Below are 26,405 nucleotides of genomic sequence, written 5' to 3' on the forward strand. Positions count from 1 at the left end.
ACTGAGCTTCATCATCGCTGTTGTATTATCGAAACCAATGAACAATTAAGTCAAGTTAATGTTTCTCTCTATCCATAAGTATCTTTACATTAGATTGTATGATGATTTGAATAATAAGATTAGACAACAAGTAATAATGAATTTTTAGACGTTTAATTATTGGTAATTGTTTTCATTCAATTTCATTCGAATGCATATCAATCATCCCTTCAACGGTATCAGGTATCTCTTTGCCCTTCGTCTCTGGTAACAATATCGCAGCTGATGCTCCAATTAGACCCATGATAGAAAAAAGTCCAAAAGTTAATTTAAGGCTCGTAATTGCTGTCTGATGATTAGAAACAAATACAACATTTGATTAACTTTATTCTCGTTGAAATCAGTAGGTTAGGTAGTCATTAGGCTTGGAATATTCTTGGTGAGACTTACTAATTGTGCTAAAAATGGCGCAGAAATCGACGCCATTCGAGCCGCTACTGAACAAGTTCCAACTCCAAGATGTCGGATGTTTGTTGGAAAAACTTCTGATGTGTAAATGTAAATTAGACTGAACAAAGATGAGGCTGTGAATCGACCTGAAGTGATGAGGATCATTCGAGGTATAATGTAATCATGAGATTCGACGAAGGCAATTGAGGCACAAAGTAACACTGAGGTTCCCAAGAACATTACAATAAGCATTGACTTTCGTTTGAATGAGTCAACTTTCCAGGTCATAAATAGATTTGAGGCAAAAGATGATGTCATAAAAATCCCGTTATTAATGAAAACGTTGCCTGATAAATCAAGTGTACTGTAAGCAAGACCGAAGCCAATGAATGCGGTAAGAAACCAGATCAAATACAGAGCGAAACAAAACTTAGCTATTTTAGGTACTCGGAACAGGTCGAAAATTCCCATTTGATCTTTTGATTCAGTTTCGGAGATTAAATATTCGCGCAATTTGTCGAGTTTACGAGCAAATAGAACATTCTCATATTCATCAATTTCATCCACTTCGACCTTTTCAGCTTGTAATTTGAGTCTTTTTTTACTTTCGCGTTTCTTTGCATAGTAACGCAAAGTTTTCTTAGCACTATCTACTTTGCCAACGACCAACTGCCAACGCGCTGATTCAGGCACAAACATCAAGACTCCAATACACATAATCTGAAACACCATTGATCCCATGTAAATATACCTGAATTCAAGGATATTGTAGGTAACAAACAACATGACGACTTCGCCAACGAACCAAATCCAATCGTAACTAACGACAATCCGACCACGAAGTTTGGGTCCAACACTTTCCAAAACTATTCCAAACATAGAAAACACAAGTTATCATCTCATCTCGAGATCGGCACAATACATACGTAAGATAAGTGAGGCCAAAAAGCGTCCATATCCACCGATACCATGAATGACCCGAATCGCGATGAACACATAGACATTTGGTGCTAAAACAAGTCCAAAAGAAGTGATAATCTCAAGACATATACAGAAAAGAATAGCAAATTTCCTTCCTAGTTTATCTGATATACAACCAACCAGAAGACCAGAGATCATATAGCCAACTTGATAAGCCGAAAGGACAACTGATCGAAGCCAATATCGTTCACAAACCAAATTCCACTAGAACAATTAACAAAAACACAATCATGATTGAGTTTCTCGTTCAATCAACTACAATCAACTTACCTCTTTGGTAACCGTTGTCCTTGTTATGTTATGATACCAAGAGGAACACGAATTCAACTGATCAAATGAACATTTATCAGCTGCAATTGAAATCTATCGATAAACAATCAATTAAAATAAACGAAAATTATTCTCTAATCATGATTACCTGTGATCCATCCGATTGAACACAAACTAAATCACTTTTAAGTGCATAATAAAATAGACTCGCATTGTTATAAGGTGAAGCACAATAAATGACACCGAGCAGAAAAAACAAACGCTTTTGAAGTGGTCCCCAAGAGCCAATTAGGTCAGAAACATGTTCGATCCGTTCTTGACTTAAACTGTAACGATATTTATCGTTAATCGGTTTTAATTCAGTTTCCATCGAGTTAATTGTTGCCATTAACGTCTATCCAAATTCACCAAATGAAGTAACTACCAGGGTACATTTGGAAGTCCATTGGAAACGATTGAACGATTTTAGAATTTTTTTTCCTTCTCCTCTTTAATTCCAACAATTAGGAACAATCAAAGTTTTATTTGATTAAAACTAATGATCCTAGATGCCTTGGATCTATTTAAATTAATTGCAATTAACTTTGTTAGCATCTCGTGAATGTATCAATGGTTTAATGAAAACCTTTTTTTCACTTCTTCAATCAAATACAATTTAATCAACTCCAATTAAGTTAACTAATCAACATAGCAAAAAAAGTTATCTGATTGAAAAGCAGAAAAAAAAACTCTTTCATATCATTAAATTTACTAATGATAATTCAACAATTAACTTAACCATCAAGGTTATTCAATGAGTGAGAAACAATCAACAAGACTTTCACTCAGTTGACAACAATTAATTGTAACTGTCAACAGATTAATCAAATCATAATTTATAATCAAGAGGCTCTAAACTGCTCTTGAAAAAATTGACTTCACAATTTATGTCAAACAGATTCAACAATTTAATCTCGTTGATTAATTGCTGTTCATGTTAATCTTTCCAACTGATTTAATTTAATTGACTCCAATTAGTTTGTATTCTACCCATGAGATGGCGCCACTTTATCCACAATTAGATTTTAATTGTAAACAATTAACTGAAAATTAAACATGAAAATAATATTCATCAATCGATATTAATTGAAATCGAAACCAATTAATTGTCATTGAAATATTGAGACAGATAATGATGGTTATTAAAATAAGGAAATGAAAACAATTAAAGGAAAAGTAAAGAGGCAATTGAATCAATAGCTCGACAATTGTTTCGTCTTGGAATCAATTTAATTTCAATTTAATTGCTCATCTGATTATCTTATTGATTGATCGATGAATTTTCGATGACAATTTCAAATCATCAGAGGAGAGAAAATGAAAACGAGCAAGATTTGAATCGTCTCTCTTTTCATTCTGTTTTCAACTCGAAAAGATGATTAATCTCATCCGAATTAAACATTGAGGTAACAATTAGATAAACAATTTAGAGCAGTAATCAGTGGATAAGATAAGAGAATAATTAAATCTAATTGGAATAGAAAGAGAAAGCAGAATAACAAGTTTGAGAAGAAGAAAAAAAAAGAACTTGGAAAATCCCGTTTTTCAAGATCATTTTTTTTTTCTTCTTATTTTCTATTATCATGTAAAAGTTTTTTTTTCTTTAAGATGATGAAGCTTAAATAATAATAGAACCTTGTCTTTGGGTATTCGGCAGGATAGCACAAAGAAAGCGATTCAGATGAATGAAAAGACTAGAACATTATTATCAATCGATGTTCCTGTTTACTTGTCAAGTCGAAAAGACTTTTATGAATCGATGAACAAACCACGATAAGAACAAAGTTGTTTTCGATTGTGTAAAACTGACATTTTGCAACAATCATGATCATTAGTAAACGATAATGATGTGTGAGTGGAAAAGAATAACAATATTTCCGAGTAAAAATATTCGAAAATTGAGAATACGATTATTGTGATAATGTAAAATCCAAGTAAATTGTTAGTGAGAGAGAGGAAAAAAAACAAGAACATGGGAGGATAAAGATGAGAATGAAGATGAAGATGAGGATTAGAACGATGAAGAAAAAAAGTTCTGAGGTGTATCCAAGAGTTTTAAGTTACCTTTTTGTTTTTGTTTACCTTTTTTTTTCTTTGATACAAATCAGAAAGTGAGGTAATATTACTGATTTTTGAGCCTTGAGGCGATTTCCAACTATCCTTGTTTGTTAAGGTAAAATGTTCAGGTTGGTCAGCATTTTGATCATCATGATGATAACGATGATGATAACTGACGACCCATAATTTAGGTTGTTGTTTTGGGAGGTGACCCAAAGATCAACACTAATCAAAAAATTAATTTCAAGGTTGACCATTCATTGAATAGGGATAACATTTGAAACTATTTCATAATAATAGTACAATAAGTTGTGGTCAGTATATCAATCGCCATTTCAATAAACAACAATTTTCAATCAACAATTTAGTTATCATGATTAACATGAAACAAACAAAAACTCATGAATCTTTTATTTCAATATGAATAATTAATCAGACTGTTGAATCTCACGAGTAGATTTAATCACAATCAATGTAATCATGATCATCTTCAGTTAATAAACGTGATGTAAAGTGTTCAGATTAACTTGATTATCATGATAATTGTTATCACAATTAAATCAAGGTGATCATTTGGTTATATTTTTTTTTCATTCTTTATTTGATTTTTTGGTGATATTATTGATTACCTGGGAATAGACAAGGTGAATCAAATTGTATTAACATTTGATCACGATTTAAATTGAACTGATCAACACTAATCACAATTAACCAAGTGAATACAATTCAAAATGAATCTCTAATGATAATTGATTCAACAAGAAATACAAAAAAAAACAAAAGGGTTGGCAAATAAAACAACAACAACATCAACTTTTAATCTAATTAACTAAATTTGACCATTGAGTTAATTAAAACTGATTCGTTGGACAGGGAAGACAATTTAATGAAACAATTAGCATTCAAGCAATCAAATAAGTTACATGTAATGATGATAATCAACAACAACTTGAAACCGGCTTTCTTACCTTTCCCAGGTAACTTCCACTTTCTTTTCACTTTCTTTTCATCATCTCTTATCATCTTTATCATCATCATCATCCTCATCATCATCATCATCTTCATCGTGTTCTTCAGGTAAACATGTAAACAAGTTTATCAAGATAAAGTATCAACCGTAAATCGTTGTACCTTGATCACGTTCCAACGATTCTTGTAACGAAAATGAAAAGTTCCAACGAAAGTGAAAGTTTATCATTAATTGTTTGAGCTATTTAATTATCTGATAATCTTCTGAACGATAAGTTAAATCATTAAAATTATTAACTTATAATTTTTTAATTTCTCTCGAAAATTGGGAAAACAAAATTTTCTCAACTGAACATCACGTAACCAACCTTATTGCTAATTCTCAATAATCAAGCTAATTAACTTATTGATTCTTAATTCTAATTCTAATTGGTATCTAATCATTTCTATTACTAGATAATTACTATTAATTTTAATTCAACAATTAAGATTGTAGCTTTCAAGATGAAGAAAATTTAAATTTACTTATTGAATCTAATTATATTTTCTAATTCAGTGATAATCATCATTCTGATTCAATTAAATCTGTTAACTTGCCAATACATAATTTTAATTATGTTCATCTCATTTCTTATTAACTATCAATTGATTAATTTTTAATTCTCAGGTGAGATAAATGGAGCCATTGATTAAGACAAATTAAGTTTATCATCTTTTTCATAGGTTAATTATCATGAAATCAACAAGATAGGTAAACTAACCTACTTAATTGTGATTACCTTTTTTTATAATTAAAATTTAATCATCAATGATTAATAAGTGATCAGAAAAATCAATTCAAAAGCTTATGGATGATTTATATTGATCACAATTAGCTGGAGTTTTTTTTAAATTGTTGATCTAATTGTTGGCCTATTAGCATATACATAATAAGTGTTGTAATTTTAACCAAGAGCAAATGATTAGTTAATTCAGTTTTTTAAGACTTAAATGATAATGTTCTTGGTTCGAGTTAATTACAAGTGATTACGGAGATAATTATATCAACATGAGAACAATTTATTGACCTAACCCAGAAAAAGAAACCAAGAAAATCAATAAGAAAGTAAAAAGAGAAAATCAAAGTTAAGTAACAACAATTAAATCTGAAAGGAGCAATTTAAATGTAAGGTAATTCAATTACCATCATTAACTGATTCAGTGTTACGTTGGAACGGAAGTAATTTGAATAATCAGTTAATTGTGGATAAAGAGAAAGAAGAAAAAAAGTAAATAAGGTAATCAATAGTCAAGAACAAAAAACAACAACAACAACAACATTAAGATGTAGAAAGAAAAGTCGAAAGGGAAAAAAAGACAAGTTCGAAGATAAAAGTGAAAGAGAATAAAGAAAAAGTTCTAATGGAGAGGAATTCGAGGAGAAAATTTTTCGAGTTATATATAAGTAAACTTCGCCCACGCACATATAATATACTACAAGGTGTTGATGATGATAAGATGAACATGATAAAGGGTAAAGGGTAAAGTTCATTACCATTACAGGAAAAGTTTACCTCGAGGTCAAGGTTATTAGTTAACTAATCATGAACAATGTTGAACCAGAATTGAATTAATGATCAACGATAAATATACTAACCCAATAATTTGATTAGAACCTGAAATAATAATAAGTTTTATTGTTACAATCAACGATAATGATAATAGTTTGCTTAATGATAACTTGAAGGTTTAAATATTATTAGCTGATTGTTGTCTGTTTATCTATTGTGTATTTTGATTGTAAGTAGTGTAGTTGTTAATTTTAAGCTGCAATTATTGATTATGATTAATGACAAATATGTGAATTAATTTGATTAACAGTTTATTTTATATTAATGCTAATCTATTTTATCATTAGCGATCATCAAGAAGGTGAATTGTTTACCAGATCCATAGAGACGTGACTAAGTATTGCTTTTGTATATTTGATTGTTTGCAAAATGATTAAGAGATTAACTGTTGAAAGTTAATTAATTCACATTATATTGTAATGATAAGTTGATTGTTAATCAAATTGTTGATCCAACAATTGAATAGAGGAAGAGAGATGCAGATATTTATTCCTACGTCAGTTTTGCTCCAAATAACAAACAGAAAAAAATAGGAACCAGAGTTTTCCATCTCAATGGAACCAGAAACAGACAGAATCTCAATTTTTCCATGATAAAATGTTTGGATAATCTTGAGAAAACCAGAAGTAGATCTGAGCAGCTTCCGGTGAAATTCAGTGCGCAGGTAATCATATAAACTTTCACCCATGTTATATAATCGCCATGATAACAGAGTAAAAGCTTAATTGTGACGTCAAAACGTAAAATCGTTACGTTGCAACTTTATTGATCCAATGGGAGAAAATATAACTCAACGATATTTATAAAAATAGAATCAATTTTACACCAAGAAAATTTTATAGTATTTAAATTGTTACAACTGAATCAAAGCCAATCATTAAATTTGTCTCTCTCTCTCTCTTCTTTCTTTCTCTTTCTCTTTCTCCTTCTGAAACAATTAACGTTTTTTTTTGATAACAACAAAATAATAAAATGCTAGAACCATAAAGGTAATATTTAGACAACTGAATCAATTGTAATGCTAATTGAGATTTACCTTTGTTAACCATTGAGGTTTTTTTCCCAATGATCAATCAAATTGTGATTAACGTGATATTGTCAATGTTAGTTAGTTGATGATTATCATCTAATGATACTAATTGTTTGTCAGGATATAAAATATTGTCGAGAGACAAATAAAAAAAAAAGCCAAGTGGTAACATCAGTTGATGAAGATGATGTTGATTTTATTGATTGTAAACAAAAAAAAATCCAATGTGAATGTGTTGTGAATACGTCACAATTTGTTGATTCGGTGGATTGATAAATTGTTAGCATATATTGATCAAGAGTTGAATCAATCAATAAATTGTCTACTAGCATCGTAATATACTGATTTCATGATGAAATCAATGAGAATCACCTCCTACACATGATAATAATAATAATGTTCAATTACGTCGAGATCCCAAAAATAAAGTCTATTTTTTACCTGTCACTTTGATATCACCTTAAGGATCATGTTGTTTATATATTGTCACCAATTAAGTAACATTAATCATTATCATCTGAGGATATTAATTGTAATCAATTTAAACTTTGTTAACCGGGAAAATGTCGATTATCAAATAAACATGAATCCCTATTGAGTTAAGACTGATATAAGTTTTTAAAGAATTAAATTCCTATGGATGAAGAAATTAAGTCTCAATCATTTTCTCCTTCTAATCATCGTTTAATTCACACCATGAGATCAATTGATTAACTAATTTGATTTGATCATCGTTGGTTTCGTACTGTGATTTGATTAGCTAATCATTTGTGGTCTCAATGTCTTTTACATAATGATCAAAATCTATCAATTTGAAATGATAAAGTTTAAATTGTGCTCATAATTGTAACTATTAATACAATCGGTAATTAATTTTACTCAAAAACAGTCAATTTGACTTAATTGTTTTAGTTTTTGATTAATTTCTAATTGAGGATTTTATATCAAAATCAATAATTAACGGTAAATATTATCATCTTATTATTTTACAACCTAAATCAACAGCTTAATTGCTGACAATCAATGGTGATAATGTTTTAGTAAATAACAGTTTAATCAACAGGATTTATTAGTGAGAAAATAGTTAATTACTGATCCCTTTAATTGCTAAAGGCAACTTTGAGAAATTAAGAAAAGTTTAGATTAGGAAATTAAATTGTTGCATATTTTTGACTTTAAACTTCCGCTTTCCAATTGTTGATTGTATAATCATCGCAATCAATTGATTATCAGCAAGCAAAAGAAAAGGTGAAAGAAAAAGTTTACTGGATTTAGTTGATTCCCTTATTTGATTAAAAAGATACCGGGAAAAAAAGGTTAACATTATGTGGCCAAGTGTGTGTTTAGAAACCAAATTAAATTGTTGTTTAGTTGATTATCGTAAAAATTGATTAATAATGAATAAAATTAAAGGTTCGAGTTGATTGAGGAAGCCTGAATTAAAAGTATCAAATGAAAATGAGGATAAACATAATTAATATACTAAATCATGACGACGGTGATGATGATCAACATGATCATGGTAAATGATGAAATGCAAGTTACATGTGAGATTTGATGAGATGAAGAGCTCATGGTAATTCATTGAGAACCTATTGAGATTCATGGTGATGATAAGGATGATAGATTATATCTGATTGGAAGATAGGAAGACAGACGATTTAGTGTTCGTATTGTTTTTCTGGTTTGAAAAAGCGAAACAAGTTCATGTTAACTTAATTTTCCAAGTAAAACAAATCAAAATAGTTGATGGAACCAAATGAACATCACCAGAATTTTCATCATGAACAGAATCATTACCATAAGAATGAATATCATGGAAGATGAATTAGGATCTTCTTCCGAGTTCTTGAGAATCCATAGAATTGAAATTCTGCCAGAACTGTTGAGACTCGTTCATTTGAGTTCATTTAGAATTTTTTTTTTCTTCTTTTTTAATCAACTACTAAATCAATTTACTATGATTAATGAATCAATGGGTTACTATTTGTGAACCACTACAGCAATTTACTGATTGATTGATTGTTGTGTCTCTGTTGTTGTTACCTTGTAACAATCAGGTCACAATTTAATGATTAATTTATGTTGATCACCGTTAGGGTTAACCAAATTAACTGAAATACTCAAGTTGATTGTTACGACAATCAAGAGCTTCAATTAGGTTCACAATGTGACGATTTTTAAATTAGCTGATTGTATTAATAGTTTAATTTGATTGTTTATTTATCTTTGATCATGATTGAGATGGTTAATTAATTAGCTGAACTTTTTTTTTCTCCCTGCAAAACATCAGCAATAATTAACCAACTTCAGCATCTTCACTATACAATTAAGATAAACATGGAGTTAAATTATCCTCAAATCATCACAATCAACTGATGGTTCAGTTAATTGCAATCAATTATAATCCTTAATCATAATTAAACAATTAAGGTTTACTCCTTTTAAATCATTTTCCTAGTGTATAAAAAAAAACAGTTACCTTAATGATTAACTTGTAAACAATTTAATTTGATTGTATATTCAAACTTAGATTGACAGATGAAGGTTAATTTGATTTGATTTGATTTGATTTGATCTGCAACAAATTAATTGTTGTTATACCAAAAAAATGAAATCAATTTTTTCAACTGTTGATCAGTGAAAGTTTAAATCAAGTTTTATCATTGTAAACGTTTGTTGATTGTTGATTTAGAAAGTGGATTAAAATTAATCAACTAACTGGGTCAATCCCAAAAATGGTGTAATTACAATCAAACACACATGGAAAAATAATCAATATTAATTGTTTAATTAACTTCTAAATGTAGATTGTTGAAAAAAGCGCCAATTTAAGGTTCGAAACAATTTGTCTAAACTTTTCATATATTTAACATTCAATAATCAATATTAATCATTTACAATTAACTGTTCGGGTCATTTTTGATTAAAAACTACTCGAACTGATCAAAATTAATCGTAACAATTAAATTTTAATATGAAAAAAACCTTGAACTCTATTTGGTCATTTGTTACCTGATTCACAACAATAAAAAACTAATCAAAAAACTGTTAATTACAATTAACAATCAATAAAAGTATGTTACCTGTTGTTAAATGTGAATGGAAAACAAAAAAATTAAATTTTTTGTTCTTAATGATAAACAATTTACTCTGATTATTTGCTCTGAATTGCAAAGTAATTAAATTGCAATTGGAAAAGTTTATTAGTTGATCATCATAATCATCATGATCAAAGCTTTTTTTCTGATTGCAATTAGTTAATTGTATATACATACTGAATTGAGTTGTAATCAACATGATTAATGAATAGTAAATTGTATTAGATTTTAGTAGTTAATGTTAAATCAAGTTCCAGGTCAAGGTTAACAATTTAAATTTCACTTTTTTTGATTGAATCTTTTAAAACTAATCATGTTTACCTAAATTAATTTCATCTTCATATTTATGTTTATTTCTGATGATTACAATTTAGTAATCATGCAACATGATTAGTTGATTATCATGAGAAGAGACAATTAAACCTTGAAAGAAATTTAAATTGTTCATATGATTGATTTTGTTTGGATTTCTTGTTTTCTACAATCAAAGATTGTTACAAATGATAATAGGATCAGTTGTCAATTAATTTCATAGTTAATCAAGGTTAATTGTTAGATTTAATTGTTGAATTCCCCTTTAATTATTATTAACTATTAGCATGATGATGATTATTGATTTCAAATTGAATCATAATATTGATTAAACTTTTTCTTACAATCAATCATCTCGGTCGTTTAATTGTTCAAATCAATTGGTTGATTTTTGTTTAATCAGTTAATTGTTACTATTGTAATCTAAGGCTGATTTTAACTGTGATAATCCGTTAATTGTTACAATTTAACAACTGTTAGTCAACAGATTTTATCATTATAATTAAATTAATTCATTGATCATGTTAATTTATGTATTAAACTGTTCATTGAACCAATTACAACAATTGAAACAATTTAATTTGAGTAACAATTTACTAATTTGTTACACTTGATATTAACAATTAAGTCTTTCAATTGTTTATACTGATTATTGATTGTAACTACAAATTGGATTAACCTTTTCACCAAATGCAATTAAAAATTAATGACGATCATCAAACAATGATTAGGTTAATTTAATTGATCATCATGGTAACAATTTAATCAATCATATAAATACAACAATCAAATTGGTCAGTTTTTTACCCCATCTCACACTGAACAATTAGTTAATCATAAAGTGACAATAAACTCAACGATAATTAAGATATTATCACAATTGATATTAATTATTACACTGATTGTAAAAAAATAAGATCCGGGTTGAAAAGGTGATAAAGTTAATTGCTTTTTCAACTGCATTACAATCAATGGATTGAAACAATTAATTTAATTTTTCCATTGGTAATAATGATGAGAGTTAATTTAATCAGTTAGCATGTTGAACAAATTTGATTTGCTGGTGAACAATTAGATTACGGTGATCATTTAATATTCAACATGGTTCAATAACTCATTCAACCCAATCAACTTAATCATTCATATCAATTGAAATACACAAAAGACAAACAACAACAACAACAACAACAACAATAAACATAATCAATCAATTGTGAACAATTAAGCCAGAAAATAGGGATAATTGCAACGATAATTTATCATTGATTTTCCATCTACCTCATTGATTATCAAGAGATAACAATTAACTCACATGGAAACAGTTATGATGGTGAGAGTGAAATTGAAAATTAAGGTTATATTAACTTTGGTAATTTAAATGCAATTAAAAGGTTCAAATCAAATTAAAACAAAGCAAATCATGGACAACCGTTAATTGACCCTCGAGATTAATCACAAATCAATGTTATTTTCAAGTCTCTATCTCGCTGTCCAGGGTTATAATTCAGTAATCATCATCATCTCCTGATCATAACCAAGATGATTAACCAACATGTTCAATATTTACCTTATGTAATAAACAGGTAAGTCTATTTTTAAAAAGCTCTGAACCAAGGAGAAGGTCAATCAATCTTTTTTTTTCGAATTTTTTTTTCCTCCAAGGTATTCATTCAGAAAATGATTTTCTCTCTCTTCTTTTATCTTCCTTTATCTTCCCTTGCTCTCTCTCTCTCTCTCTCTCTCCCATTCATCACCAATTCAGTTCATTCAGAGTCTCATGAATTCAACATTGCAAAAAGTTCATTATGAAACTTGTTCTCAATGTTGATTTTTCCTAGTTTTCTTGTTATTAAATTTACAATTAATCAATGAAAACCAGCTGATTGTCATCTGAATAATTATAAATCTAGTTAATTGTTCACCATGAAGTTAACTGATTGTTATAATTAAACGTTGATACAACCCCTAAGGCTCTGAAAGCTATTTACAAATGTACTATTCAAATTAACAGAAATAACAAAAATAAACTTCTAGACTTAAGTTAATCAAGTTGATTGTGGATATTGTTTATTATTAATTACTTTTCCAATCGATTATAATTCACTAATTACCATTGCTCTCATTAAATCAAATTAATAAAGCTTTTTTTTTAATTTCTCGACCAAATTAACTAAATGTTATTTCAATCATAACAATTAGACTTGAGGTTGATACTAATTGTTATTGTTATTCTGTGAAATATCAATTTCAGATTATCTGATTTGATAAATTTTCTTGTGAATTAATCAACTGAATCTTTGTAATCTATTAATAGACTTTAATTGTTTCAACTAATCTTGGTTTAATCAACAATAATATCTGATTAGATCGTCATTGAAAAAAACGAATCAATCAAATCGGTTTCATAGTTTTTAAATTACAATATAAAAACAGATTGTAATTTAAAACCAGTGGGACAATCAAATACTACATTATAATTGACGTAACAATCAACAATTTACATTAATCATTAATAGAAGTTGAAAAATCCTTGCCAGTTAATTATCTTAATCCAAACAATCAACATCAATGAATTGGATGGATTGAGAAAAAAAAGATTCGAATTTTTTTTCTTCTTTCTCTCTGAATTTGAACAAAGTTCTGATTATATTTGTAAGTTCGTGATTTGAACTATTTTGATTATCTTGGAGTTAATTGTTGGGGAAAACCGTTGTTATCATTCAACCGTATGTAGGTTGATTTCATGAACAATTTACTGAGAAATGAGCTGAAATTAAGGATTTCCTTCAAAACAATAACACCCAAAGTAAACACCATAGGTATTTAAATAGTAACAATCTAAATTGTTTGGGATGTTTTTGATTGTTGTTGATTAACTTGAAGACGAATCATGAATAACAGCAATTTGGTTGCTTGATTTAAATATTCCAGTGAAATTAAACAACAACAATTAAGTTTCCTTTTTAATTCAGTTTTAATTTGATAGAGTAAAGGAAAAGCAATTTGAAAGCATTAAGATGTGAAAAGTTTTGTTGTTTTTACGTTAATTGTTGTTAGTTAATTGTAACCTTGAAATTGTGATAATTAATGGGGAAAATTAAAAGTGATGATAATATTGTTTTTGAAAAGGGTTTGGATTCTGATGATTGGGAGGAAAGGAAAACAATTAACTTTTTAATTGTCATGTTTTGAGTTGTTATCAAACGAGCTTACAATTAAGAGGCCAAATAGTAAACAATTAAAAATAACAACATTAATTTTCCGATTGTGAAAAACGAGGATAAATTGTTGCTAATAAGGCAATAGATTCAAATGAGAAATGGGAAAACAATTTATCAATAAAGAGCTAAACAAACACAATAATCAACCAGTGACAATTTAGATAAATTGTTACAATCAAACATTGTAGATATTAATAATCAAATTAGATTAGTGATTGAGATAATTAGACAATCAGTTTGAGTTGAGGTCGTTGATGAGCTGAAAACTAGAGACCTATGAACTTGAAACTCTCAAAATCCATTTGGAATCCATGAAAAATCAGGTCACCCTGTAATCACGTGGATTAAATTGTTCACCTTGAAATCGATGGCAAAGATGAAGGTAGAGAGAAACAGGGAGAGAGTGAGAATGAGAGAGAAAGTGAGAGAGATCCCATATAAACACGTTATCCTCGTGCAAGAGTCAATGGGTGGATAATATTAAGACAATGCTCATGAATTTGATTCTCATGTGAAAAAATAAGTGAGAAATTAAATTGCTGGGTGTTAACTGTAGGTTCTAATACACATGATCAATTAAATTTGCTTCTTAACTACAATCAACTGTCAGTTAATTGCGTTCTTTAAATTTAAACAACAATCAATTAAATATCTTATGAAAAATCAACGATTGATTTTCTCAACTTTTTCAAACCTACTCCCAATTTTAGATAATCCTTAACAATTAAAGTTAATCATGTTGTTGTTGTTGTTGTTCATGGTTAATTGTTGGTGGTGTTAATTTTATATAAGTTTTAAATTGTTGATTGCAGAACGAGATTTAATTGCTTGTTTATGTTCCAGAATTAAGGAAAGTTAATTTATACAATTAAGATTAGTTTTGTAATCTTTTTGATTTTTGTTCTTGTTGTTGTTGTTTACAGTTAAATCTAAAATGTTTTTCATGTTTTGATTAATTGTTGCTGTTTTTAATCAAATTATAATTGATTGTGTACTTTTATTTTAATAATAAACAATCACTATAATGACCTAAGGTCACAGGTAACCTTGAAAACCTTGATTCAATTAGTTAATCACTGAAATTAGCTTAAGACTAGGATTTGATCCTTACCTTTGATTTCAATGAAAATCATTTCTTTATCTTTAATCACAATTAAACTGGTTTCAAGTTAATTATCATACATTTAGATTGTGATTTGTGTATTCATCATTTATCCTTGGTGATTAAGATTTACACTTAAACTGAATTAAATTAAATTGCTTATAAGAAGCTTTTTTAATCTTAATTCCATTGCATCATAATGATATCGTGTTAAAAACAACACAATTAAAGGTCAATCTAATCAATTTAAATTTGCTCATCTCATTTGATTGATCAATTTAAATGATGATTAATTTGATTGGATCAGTTAATTGCTGTTAACTTTTGATTTTCGCGAAAAACAATCTCAATCAAATAATTTCCCAACAATAGGTTAGTATGCCAATCGTTAATCATCACAATTAAGACAATGATTTTCGCGTAAATTTGGTCACAATTAACAAAATCAACCACTAATTAATTGTTGTGATTAATTTACAATGGTTGAAAATTAGGTTCAATTAGATTGATCTAGTTTATTACAATCAATCCTTATAACTTGATTGTGATCAGTGATTAAGATTTAATGACAAAGTATCAACTTTTTTGTTTCTGTTAATTAATTATTACTTAATTCTGTTAATTGTTTACAACAATTAATCCCATCTAATTTACGCATTAGTTTAAGGTAAATGGACTTGATTAGATTTGATTACTTCAAGGTTACTATTAATATAATGATGGGTTGGTTAGGTTGATTGTCACAATTAAATTACCTGTCAGTATGAAACAATCAATTTTAATCAAATACACATTGACAATTGTAAGATTATTAAACTAATCATGATTGGGAATTAATATTTGGTTGATTAAAATTAATTGTTTTGTAAGAATTGAAATGATTCCAATTCATATATTGATTGTTACATGGAAACAATTAACATCTTATTGAAAATTCAATGATAACAATCAAACATTTAACGTTGATTGTTAATGTTTTTTAAATCCATTAGATTTTAATTGTGACCAATTAAACACATAGGAAATGATAACTAACTTTTTTTTTCTTGGTAACTGATTAATCCTTTACCTATTGCAATTAAGAGTTATTGTTTGATTGTTGCAGTTAATCACAATTAAAATTGACGTTAATAGTGAAAGGTGAACAAGCTGATGATTACGTTAATGAGAAGGAAAAAAATGTTTGATTAACAACAATTAACTTAATTACGTCGATGAACCTGTTGACACAGAGACGATGATTATCAGTGACAATTTAAATTTTTAATTGCTACAAATTTGTTTAACAACAATCAACAAACAATAAGTAAATTTCCAATAGTTAATAATCAATTCAAACATTCAAACATTCAAACAAACTGATTCAACTGATTATTCTGATTAGTTAATCAACAATCAATGGAAAGAAAGTTAAGTCAACTAATTATGTCAACTAATTGTTATTCATATGCATTGATAATTTTCACAATTAACTAATATTCAAAGTGTAATTAACCAAATTTTCAACGATAATAAGTCGATCACTGAGTCAAACTAAATTAACAAAAGGAAAAGGATAAATTGTTAGTTAATCAGCTTAACTATTCAATTTAGCTAATTGTTACAACTAATTATAAGAATTAGTTGTCAATTAAATATCTTATTGGTTAGTAAATCACTTGAGGCAAGGATCGGAAATTATTATTGTTTAGATGGTTGATTAAAAAGGTGAACATTTAATTAAGAATCAAGTTGATTATGAGATTAGTTTTAAGTGATAATGATTGTAATTAGCTTATCAAATTTGACACTTTGTTGATTAATCTGTTGGTTTGGTTATACAGTTGATTATTATGATTACAATTAAAAGTGATAAATAAATTGTAAGTCTTTTATAAATATTACAATTTCAATGTTTTTTTTTGTCATTATTTAAGTTGTGACAATTAACTGTCACTGAATTAACATTTTAATCATTACAATATAAAATAAACTTGTTGTTAATTGTTCACAATTAACTTTTATTTGATTCGGTTGAACATGAAAATAATTAACCTTCTCATTGTCATCTCTCATTGTAGATTATCATTTGTATAGTTTACCTAATGATGATCATCATGACTTGATTGTCGAACAGCAATCAAATTGAAATGAATGAAAAAAGTTTGTCACATCATTAATTCAATCAGTTCAAAATTTTATTTGAGAGAGAGAGAGAAAGAGGAAGGAAGATAAATGTGGGAGATTGAGAGCGAGAGAGCGGAAGAGGAGACTTGATCATTGGAATGATAATATTATATGAAAAAAACAAACATTTTTGTATATTTCAATAAAGGTTCAATTTCATCATCATGTCCACTCTGTTGGTTTCATTTTGTTTTTTCATCTTCTCATTTTTGTGTTGATCATTTAATATATTGTTTTTTGTTGTTTTGTTGTTGTTTTGTTGTTTGATATTATATGTTGATTTTTGTGTTGCTGATGATAAAGTTGCCTCAAGCGATTGACTGATTGACCTAAATAGTTTTTTGGCTTATCCGTAACACATTTTAACTTGTATCAGGAAATATTTGTTATATTATTAATATTCCATATGCAATATCCTCTTTCTCGTATTTTTATCTTTTTATGTAGTAGTTTTTTTAGCTTCTTTACTGTAAGTTGATTTTTTTTTGTTTTTGTGTTTACAATGTTTGTATTAAGCACAGGTCATCCATCCTCCACAGTGACACGGATTGAAACAATTTGGCTGATGATTACAATTATATGAGTGGTATGGCGAATAGTAGAATTGTGCCGAATTGCCATAGTAGTAATGATTATGTGATTGATGAGAATGGGCTGCAGCGGCAGCTACAGCGGCAGCACTTGATGTGCATGATGAGAGAGATGAGGTTGATGAGGATGATGATATGGAGCAGGTTGAAGAGGAAGAAGATGAGGGAGACGAGCAAGGAGACAGTGAAACGGTGGAGGAACATGAGTTTGAGACAGAGGTCGCAGAGGACGATGATGACAAAGAGGTATATGTTGAGGTTGACAGAGGTGATGAAGATGAGGTCGATGTTGATGATGATGCAGCGGCGGCAGCGGCAGCAGCAGCGGCCGTTGCAGCGTCAAATTGCTGTTTCAACATCAACTTTGCTGATCTTGGTAATAGTAATGGTAGGCAAGCTCTTGTATTAAATGGAGAGTTTGTCGTCTCTCGTGTCCCATTAAGCAAACTGTTGATTCGTCGACAACGCTGAATAATGTCATCAGGTATTCATATTTCATCTGATCATCTCCGACGAAATGATTGGCAATGTAGCTTTCAAGTTTCCTCCTCTGTTGGCACAAATCAGAGAAATCGATGAAAAATCGAGAGCACATGTACCTTTCGAGGTTTTTAATCTCTTCCAGACAGCGATATTTTCTCACTAATAGATTACAATATTTTAGTAAACCGCCACCGCGAATCTCTTCAGGATTACGGGTTGCGATTAGTCTTTTACTAAGGTGGAAAAGAGCTTCGCGGAAATCACCGTACACAGATTCACCGACCACAGTTGGATAAAAATTTTCACTCATCCTCATTGGTGGATCAACCTCATAAAAGGAGAGCAAGGAATCAAGAATTATCTGGAAAGAATCAACACTAAACTCAAATTGGCGTCTCATTGAATCAACAAATTTAAGTTCCACGTTTCGACCTCTATTGTTGGACAATGAGATGAGGGACCATCGGTCTCCCCCTTCGTTAACTTTAACCATTTTATGAACATATGCTTCCTTAAGAGAACAACTGGAAATTCTTTTCTTGTTCACACCTTCAGGTAAAAAGTCTAACAGAGAATCCAATACTGCTGAACGAACTTTATCAAAATTACGAGAAGTCGAAAGGTCAACTACAAATATCAAGTCCAAATCGTTGTAAGTTAAATTATTTGGACACAAAACGTAAGAAGCGGCACCACCATTTAACCTGATATCACGTAGAGTAACACTTTCCTCCTCCAATTTACCTCGTACAACACTGACCAAATCTTTCAATTTCATTTCCAGGGTGGGAAAGTTACCTCTCCCATGGATCGGAACCACTTCATCCATCACATTATCCAACCTTGTTACCTGTTCATAGCTAAGAACAGCATATCGATCACTTGAAAGGTCCATTTGTTTGCCGTTAATGACAATGGCACCGTTGAGGTCACCGGAGGTTGATGAGGATAAGATTAAAGATGATGGAGATGAACAAGATTGTTGATTAAGTTGATCTGAATTGGGATAATCAATTTGCTCTTCATCTTGAGTAGAATCATCTAAATCAGGTTTACCAGCATCGGTTACCAAAGACTCGTCTTTCATAACCATATTTAATCGTTAAACTCAATTAACACTTAATTCAACTTTAAAGGTTAATATAAATTCAGCAAGTTGAAACAATAAGGTGAGTAGAATGTCAGTATGATGATAAGATATTTTTTGTTTCTTTCTTTTTTTTCTTTGTAGTAATTAAAGATGGTTGATCGTTAAATAAACGTTAATGGGTTTATGAGCAATAATATATAATGTCAAAAGAATATAAGAGATTTTGTCTTAAGAGGAAACAAAAAACAAATCTGTGGTGGTTTGAGTATCAAAGGAAAAATTTGTTGATGTTGGTGAGAGGTGGTGGTTGGTGGTTAGGGTGTTGAATGTATTTATGTAATACACACACAGAATGAAAATATATGTTGATGATTGTTGGATGTGATCTCCTTAAAAGTCGGTGTAATAAAGAACAAGGGGAGAAGAGAAGAAACTTAAGAGAGAAAAAGAGAGAAGGCAAAAGTTACAGTTAAGAGAGAGAGAGAAAAAAAGAGGGAGAGAGTAGAAATAGAAAGAGGAAAGTAGAAAGAGAATTTGAGAAAAGTAGACACAGTGAAGAAAGAGAGAAGTAGAAGAAAAACGTAGAACAGCGTAGAATTTGGTTTTTAGAGATAAAGGTGAACTTGTTGACTGTTTAGGTAGAAGATGATGTTGGTTTTAAGACCATAGATGGAGAATTGTCCAATTAACGACTGGGGTTAAATATGATAGCCAAACGATTGATTGGTACAGGGGAGAAAAGAGAAAATGTTTGTTTTTTTTTCGAAAAAGAACAAAAAAATTGAAGCCAAAGGAAAATGTAACAGACACCAAGATGAAAATTTTATATTAATTTCGCTTTTTGCAAATGATGACAACTGGATGGTGATAATAATAATGGTGAGGTTATTTTGACAAGAGTAGAAAATTTTAGATGTTTATGGTTGGGATTAAACAAGAAGAATAGAATAGATTAAATAAAAAGGTGATATAATATTTTCTGGTCAAGAGAAGAAGAAAAATGGGAGAAATAGAAAAAAGAGAGCAAAAAGATATTTAGATTTAGGTGGAGAAAGAGAGAGAGAGAGAGAGAGAATATAATGTGAAAAGAAAAAAAAACGAAGGACGAAGGAGAATAACAGTTGATATATTAGAGAAATTGATGAAAACAAAAAGGATAAGAGATGATTTAATGTTTCAACAGCGATTTGAATGAAGACAAAAAAAGAATTGATAATTAACTGGATTAAAGAAAAAATTAGAGATCAAGCAAAGTTACAATCAAAGCACAATCAGTTAAATATTATCACCTTAATCCATTAAGTGCCTACGATCAACTGAAAAATTCTATTCTCTTTTCATCGTAGTTCATTAGGCCACACCCACGAAAGAATAAAAACTAGTGACCTCTGGTGACATTCGAATAACTTTCTCTTTTTTTTTGTTTACTTTTCGTTTTTAAACAACAACATTCATCTTCCTTTCATCTTCCTTCCTCTTTTTTTCTTCTCTTTCTTTTTTTTCTGATCATCTAAGTTTTCTTTTTCTTCTTGTGTTCATCCAGCATCTACTTCATCTCCATCCTCAATGATACATCAAAACACACAGATTCTTTTTCATCTTCATCTTTTTCTCTCTCTCTCTCATTTTCTCTTATCTTCTTCTCCATCTTGTCCTCCCCTTGAGCATCTCTCCTTTTCCCTTGTATATTAAAAAGCTATTCTAAGCTATTAGTTTATCCCCCTTTATCTCTCTCTCTCTCTTAAAATTTATCTTCAATCATCACTTTCTATCTGTATTTATCTTCTCTTTCTTTTCCTTCTTCTTCATCATCTCAACCTTTGATTGGAAAAATGGTTGTTGTCATTACTCCATATTGCGAGTTATTTGCTTTCTCTCATCTTTTTTTCTCTCTCACTCATTCCGAATTCAGCTAATATCTCTCTCTCTCCCTCTCTTCCAAATCCTCTCGATTCGACAATTATGTAAACATCCAATTTGTAATAATTTTTTTGACAGTTAATTTCATCAACTCTTTACTATTTTGAAGCAACGAAAACAACTCACACCCGAAGACAAGGTAAAATCTAATAACATGTTACCATTGTCAAGTCAATAGCAATTAAACAACAGTTGAGAGAGAGAGAGAGAGAGAGAGTAAAAGTAACAATTATCGTTATAATTAACATGATAACAAGAATTTCTTATGATGATGATGATGATGAAAAAGAAGAGAAAAAAAGAAAAGCATACTAACATATAACTTGACTTTCATTTTCTTCTTCTTATTTTTGTTAATGTTCGTTATCCCCTGAGGCCATTTCAAGTGAGATCAATAAGAAGACCAGTGATCTGTTTCTTGCTCAACAACTTTCCTCCAAAATCATCATGATGATAATGATTATCATATGAATTCACCAGAACCTGATATCAGGTCGATGTTCAAGGTCACCTTGATATCGTCAACCTACAAAAAGCTAATCAACTTACCAACAAGAAACATCAACAATTAGCAAATTAGTTAACAGTAAATTGAAAAAGATACTCATTGAATTACAAAGTATCACAATTGGTTAAATTATCAATTGCAATTTGGTTAAAATCAACCAATTGAATTTTTTTTTTAATTGTTTCGTTTGATTGTTCATACAATCAGTTTACCTTGAATATTTTGTCATTTCAAGTCAAGAGAAAGTGTCAATTGAAAAAAAAGAGATTTGTTTTTCTTTCTTTCGTCTTTCTTTTTTCTTGATTAATTAAAGATGATGAAGATGATGAGGAAGATGATAAATAAAGAAAGAGAGAAATGAAAATAGACAGAGAATTAAGTTGTTATTATTTATAGACACAAGAAGAAAAATCCTCTTTCTTTACTTTCGCTTCCAATTTGTATCATGTTATATTCACATGGAACCAGAATCTGGTTCAGGCTTGAATTCTGGTTCAACCTCAATCGTTAACTATCAACACAATTAAAGCTTAATCATTGATTGATTTTCTGTTAATCTGATTTAATTTACTTTCTCCAGTGATGATAATTAATTTTTCTTTTTCACTTTCATCTTGTTTAACTGTTTCATGTGCTTCTTCATTGGTTAATCATCATCAAAGTGATTAACTGATTTTTAATTGTTGTGCTTTGATAGTAAATCAGTTTCATATGAAAACAATTCAATTGTAACTTAATCAACATTATTAACATTTGATTTGGTTCCAAATAATTGGTATTAATAAATTCACCATCATCATCAGGATCATCTGATATTTTTTGTTATTAACTAACAATCAACAATCAATATCTAATCAAAAATTAACACTGAAAACAATTTGAACGTAACAATCAAAGCTGAACAATTTTATCATAATAATCAATTGAAATTAAAAACTAAATCAAATTCTAATTGTTGGGAAACCATTTTAATAATAAACATAATTGATTAACCATCAATACGATTAACTTTTTTTAATCAATATGAACAGTTAATTGTTCGGGAATCTCTGTTTTTTAATTGGTGAAGCTTAATTATAATTACTCCTCTTATCAGGAAGGTTAGTTAGTCACAATCATAATTGTAGTGTAGATAAACAATCATTAGTTAAACAATTAGATTTGTAATGAACTTAAATAAGTTAATTCATTAAACATCATTGATCTAATATTATTTATACTCGAACCAGGATTAAGTTAACAACAATTAAGTTAATTGCAACTCTAATCAGTCATGATTGGACCTATTTTTATATTGTTAAGTTTGATTAGTTTGACAATTGGTCAGGAATCAAGTTGTCCAGTCAAAGAGGCTCAATTCCCATGCGATGCCGGAACCGACACTTGTATGAGACGGAAACATGGTCCAAATGAATACACTTGTGTTTGTGACTCAAACTATTGTGATGATTTAGGTCAACTTCCGGATCCGTCGGAAGGTTTGATTACAGTTTACGAATCAAACAAAGATGGACTTCGATTCCGTAAGAACTATTATAAAAACGGTAAATCATCGATAACCGAAGTTCCCGTCAAGACCAAGAAATCGTTGACAATCAAAATCCACCAAGATAAACGGAAACAATCAATTTGGGGCTTTGGTGGGGCTTTTACCGATTCCACTGGAATTAATCTGCTAACTCTCAATGAATCTCTTGCTCGCCATGTAATCGATGATTATTTCAGTACCTCAGGTATTGGTTATTCTGTGGGTAGAGTACCGGTCGGTGGTACTGATTTCTCAGATCGACCTTACACTTATGATGATGATCATATCGACGATTTTGAACTGACAAACTTTACCTTAGCTCCAGATGATTTTGATTATAAGGTTAGTTGTATCTTTATCTTCATTTACACGGTTATTGATTCTTAATTGTTTGATTGATTATCTCAGATACCTTATATCCACCAAGCTTTACAACTGAATCCATCATTGAAACTCTTAGCTTCAGCCTGGTCACCACCAGCATGGATGAAGACATCAAACAGTATTAGTAAACGAGGTTGGCTTAAGGATAATCCCGGTGACCGTTATCACAAAACTTGGGCCAAATATTATGCCAAGTAAGTTTTAGGTTTATTTGGATTATAAATAACAACATAGAAATTCAAGTAATCTAATCACTTGAAGATTAAAGTGAAACGCATGTTGGTAATTCCTCACCCATGAATTTCTGATTATCTTTCAATTCTAACTCTCTATCTCCTCTCTCTCTATCACTATTTCCTATTTGATATTTTCTCTCAATCATTGTTTATCCCCCCTGAAGATTTTTCACCGAGTATAAGAATAATGGAATTGAATTCTGGGGATTAACAACTGGAAATGAACCAGTCTCATCTTACCTTCATTCGACCTTCAACGGACTCACATTTAGTCCCAGTTCTCAGCGTGATTTTATCAAGAAAGATTTAGCACCCATTCTCGCCGAAGCAGGTTTTCCATTGAAGGAGAAACTAAATCTATTAGTTTTCGACGACCAACTACCTGGAGCTCTTGTTTGGGTCGGTAAGATACTCAACGATAAGGAGGCCAATTCTCTAGTCTCTGGTGTCGCCTTCCATTGGTACGCTAACTTTGTGACACCAAAATCAATTCTCAATCTACTAAATCGATGGTACCCTGGACAATTATGGATCTCATCTGAAGCCTGTGAAGGTTATCGACTATTTCTAGATCCAGGTAATCAACAATTCAATCATCAATTGAAACTTGATCATAGTGAATTGCTATTGATTAGATTAGTTAATCTTTTTTTTCACTATCAACCTTTGTAACTAAACTCATTGATTATCTTTTATCATCTTCCACTTTACTACAGTAAAAGTATCTCTTGGTGATTGGGGTAGAGCTGAAAATTACGCTTCCGATATAATTAGTGATCTTGGTCATGGTGCTCATGGTTGGATCGATTGGAATATGGCCTTAGATTTAACGGGTGGACCTAATTGGGCTGATAATCGAGTCGATTCACCGATCATAGTGAATACAACCGCGAATGAGTATCTTCGTCAACCTTTGTACTATTCATTGGCCCATTTGGCCAAATTTTTAGTCCCCGAATCTACAAGACTGGAAACTGATGGTTCTCATGGGTCAGTTGAATACGTTGTTTTCAAAAGACCGGACAACAACATTGCAGTGGTCATTTTGAACAAGAACAAGTATCCAATTAATGTAACCATTAAGGGTGGATTCAGTGAGGATATTACCTGGCAAGTAACCGCCAAATCAGTGACCACAATTTACGGTAAATCAATCTAATCATCTCGAACTTGTGATTACAAGAACAATCAAAAAATATTCTTATTTCATCTCTAATAAGATTAAAGTGAACATTATGAACATTAATTAACATTAATTACGAAATTACGAATTTTCATTCTTTTTTGCCTACTTTCGCATCTTCTGTCTTCTAATAATAAACCATCTCCATGATGATTTACCATGGTGAAAATACTGAGCTGAAAAACCAGATAAGTTCATTTAATCTCATGATATTGTTGTATATTTATCCAGAATAATCTGGAAAGTTATGGAAACAATGAAATGATAAGAGACAGACTCAGAGCAATCGAATGGGTGTTAACCAGAAGAAAGAGATTACAAGATGATGAGGATGATGGAAGATGAGAGATGGAAAAGAAGACAGAGATTGACAGAAAAAACGAAAAAAAAATGTACATAAAATGCCTCAAGGATTGTGTGAGCCTCTTACTGGTTCCAGGTAGAGAAAGAAAGAGTTTCTTTCACATTCACTTTCCATCCATTTTACATCATCATCCAATCATCCTCATCTTCATCCGCATCCTTTCATCATCTTCATCATCCCCATCATCTTATTGCTTTTTACTGTGTTGGTTTTTTTTATCTCTCACTGAATTTGGTAAACAATTTAACAAGAAGCTGCAAAAAATGGTTAATCATGTTTACTTTTTTATATTGCTGCAATTAACCGTTGATTATGTTACCTGGTTACTGATTGTCCTTAAATGATCAGTTTAAATTGTTAACAATTTAACAGCTAATAACAAGATACTTGATGAGATTTGTTTTTGTCAATTCATTTCTATTTATATAATTGCAATGATTGGAAGGGGAAGTTAATCCCGTTTGGATTAGACTTGATTCAATTGGGGATTTTCATGAGACATGATTAACCAATTAGCTTAATTTACAACTTCTAAACAATTTGCTAATTACCATCTCATCCTTAATCCAGACAGCAGAAGCAATTAATCATCTGGACCTGTTAATTTAGCTTCAGTAGTAATTAAGATTCAAAAGTGACCGGAAGTTTTTTCAGTTCCCAATTAAAGGCAAGGGGAAATTAAATCGAGGCAACAATTAACCTTGACGATCAGATTATCAAATAATTAATAAATTGTGAAACAAAAAGCAAAACCAATGATTGCTTGATTGTGGATTAAATAAAGTACAAACAATTAAAGGATAATTATAATAACTATTTAACCACGTTGAT

The 26,405-nt window shown here is 30.0% G+C and overlaps 3 protein-coding genes across 3 annotated transcripts; 1 reads left to right on the forward strand and 2 right to left on the reverse strand.

Annotated features, from left to right (window-relative positions):
• Nucleotides 1-134: 134 nt before the first annotated feature.
• LOC128396794 (organic cation transporter protein-like) lies at nucleotides 135-2,526 on the reverse strand. Its single transcript, XM_053357417.1, has 5 exons — nucleotides 1,829-2,526; nucleotides 1,681-1,773; nucleotides 1,356-1,614; nucleotides 430-1,295; nucleotides 135-328 (listed from the first exon to the last, which is right to left on the reverse strand). Exons 1-5 carry the CDS (start codon nucleotides 2,066-2,068, stop codon nucleotides 173-175), a joined length of 1,614 nt encoding a protein of 537 aa, XP_053213392.1. The 5' UTR covers nucleotides 2,069-2,526; the 3' UTR covers nucleotides 135-172.
• A 14,755-nt stretch (nucleotides 2,527-17,281) lies between these two features.
• Nucleotides 17,282-20,972, reverse strand: LOC128396792 (terminal nucleotidyltransferase 5C-like). The gene is given in 2 exon segments (XM_053357415.1): nucleotides 17,282-18,245; nucleotides 18,248-20,972. Coding segments are annotated over 2 exon segments (1,653 nt in total). The 5' UTR covers nucleotides 19,455-20,972; the 3' UTR covers nucleotides 17,282-17,799.
• A 1,342-nt stretch (nucleotides 20,973-22,314) lies between these two features.
• Nucleotides 22,315-25,273, forward strand: LOC128396793 (lysosomal acid glucosylceramidase-like). The gene is made up of 4 exons (XM_053357416.1): nucleotides 22,315-23,749; nucleotides 23,816-23,985; nucleotides 24,192-24,604; nucleotides 24,744-25,273. The coding sequence occupies exons 1-4, from the start codon at nucleotides 23,153-23,155 to the stop codon at nucleotides 25,184-25,186; spliced, it is 1,623 nt and encodes a 540-aa protein (XP_053213391.1). The 5' UTR covers nucleotides 22,315-23,152; the 3' UTR covers nucleotides 25,187-25,273.
• The last annotated feature ends 1,132 nt before the right edge of the window (nucleotides 25,274-26,405 follow it).

Source organism: Panonychus citri, unplaced genomic scaffold (genome assembly GCF_014898815.1).
Source record: "Panonychus citri isolate SS breed McGregor unplaced genomic scaffold, ASM1489881v1 Contig00028, whole genome shotgun sequence".
Taxonomy (NCBI): domain Eukaryota; kingdom Metazoa; phylum Arthropoda; class Arachnida; order Trombidiformes; family Tetranychidae; genus Panonychus; species Panonychus citri.

Bases quoted from the DNA above. Each gene is read 5' to 3' on its own strand.
- LOC128396794 (XM_053357417.1), bottom strand. From the start codon at position 2,068: ATGGCAACAATTAACTCGATGGAAACTGAATTAAAACCGATTAACGAT. The intron at 1,615-1,680 runs GTAAGTTGATTG...TAATTGTTCTAG, and splicing joins GGACAACGGTTACCAAAGAG to TGGAATTTGGTTTGTGAACG. The intron at 1,296-1,355 runs GTATGTATTGTG...TGTTTGGAATAG, and splicing joins TTTGGCCTCACTTATCTTAC to TTTTGGAAAGTGTTGGACCC.
- LOC128396793 (XM_053357416.1), top strand. From the start codon at position 23,153: ATGATTGGACCTATTTTTATATTGTTAAGTTTGATTAGTTTGACAATT. The intron at 23,750-23,815 runs GTTAGTTGTATC...TGATTATCTCAG, and splicing joins CAGATGATTTTGATTATAAG to ATACCTTATATCCACCAAGC. The intron at 23,986-24,191 runs GTAAGTTTTAGG...TCCCCCCTGAAG, and splicing joins TGGGCCAAATATTATGCCAA to ATTTTTCACCGAGTATAAGA.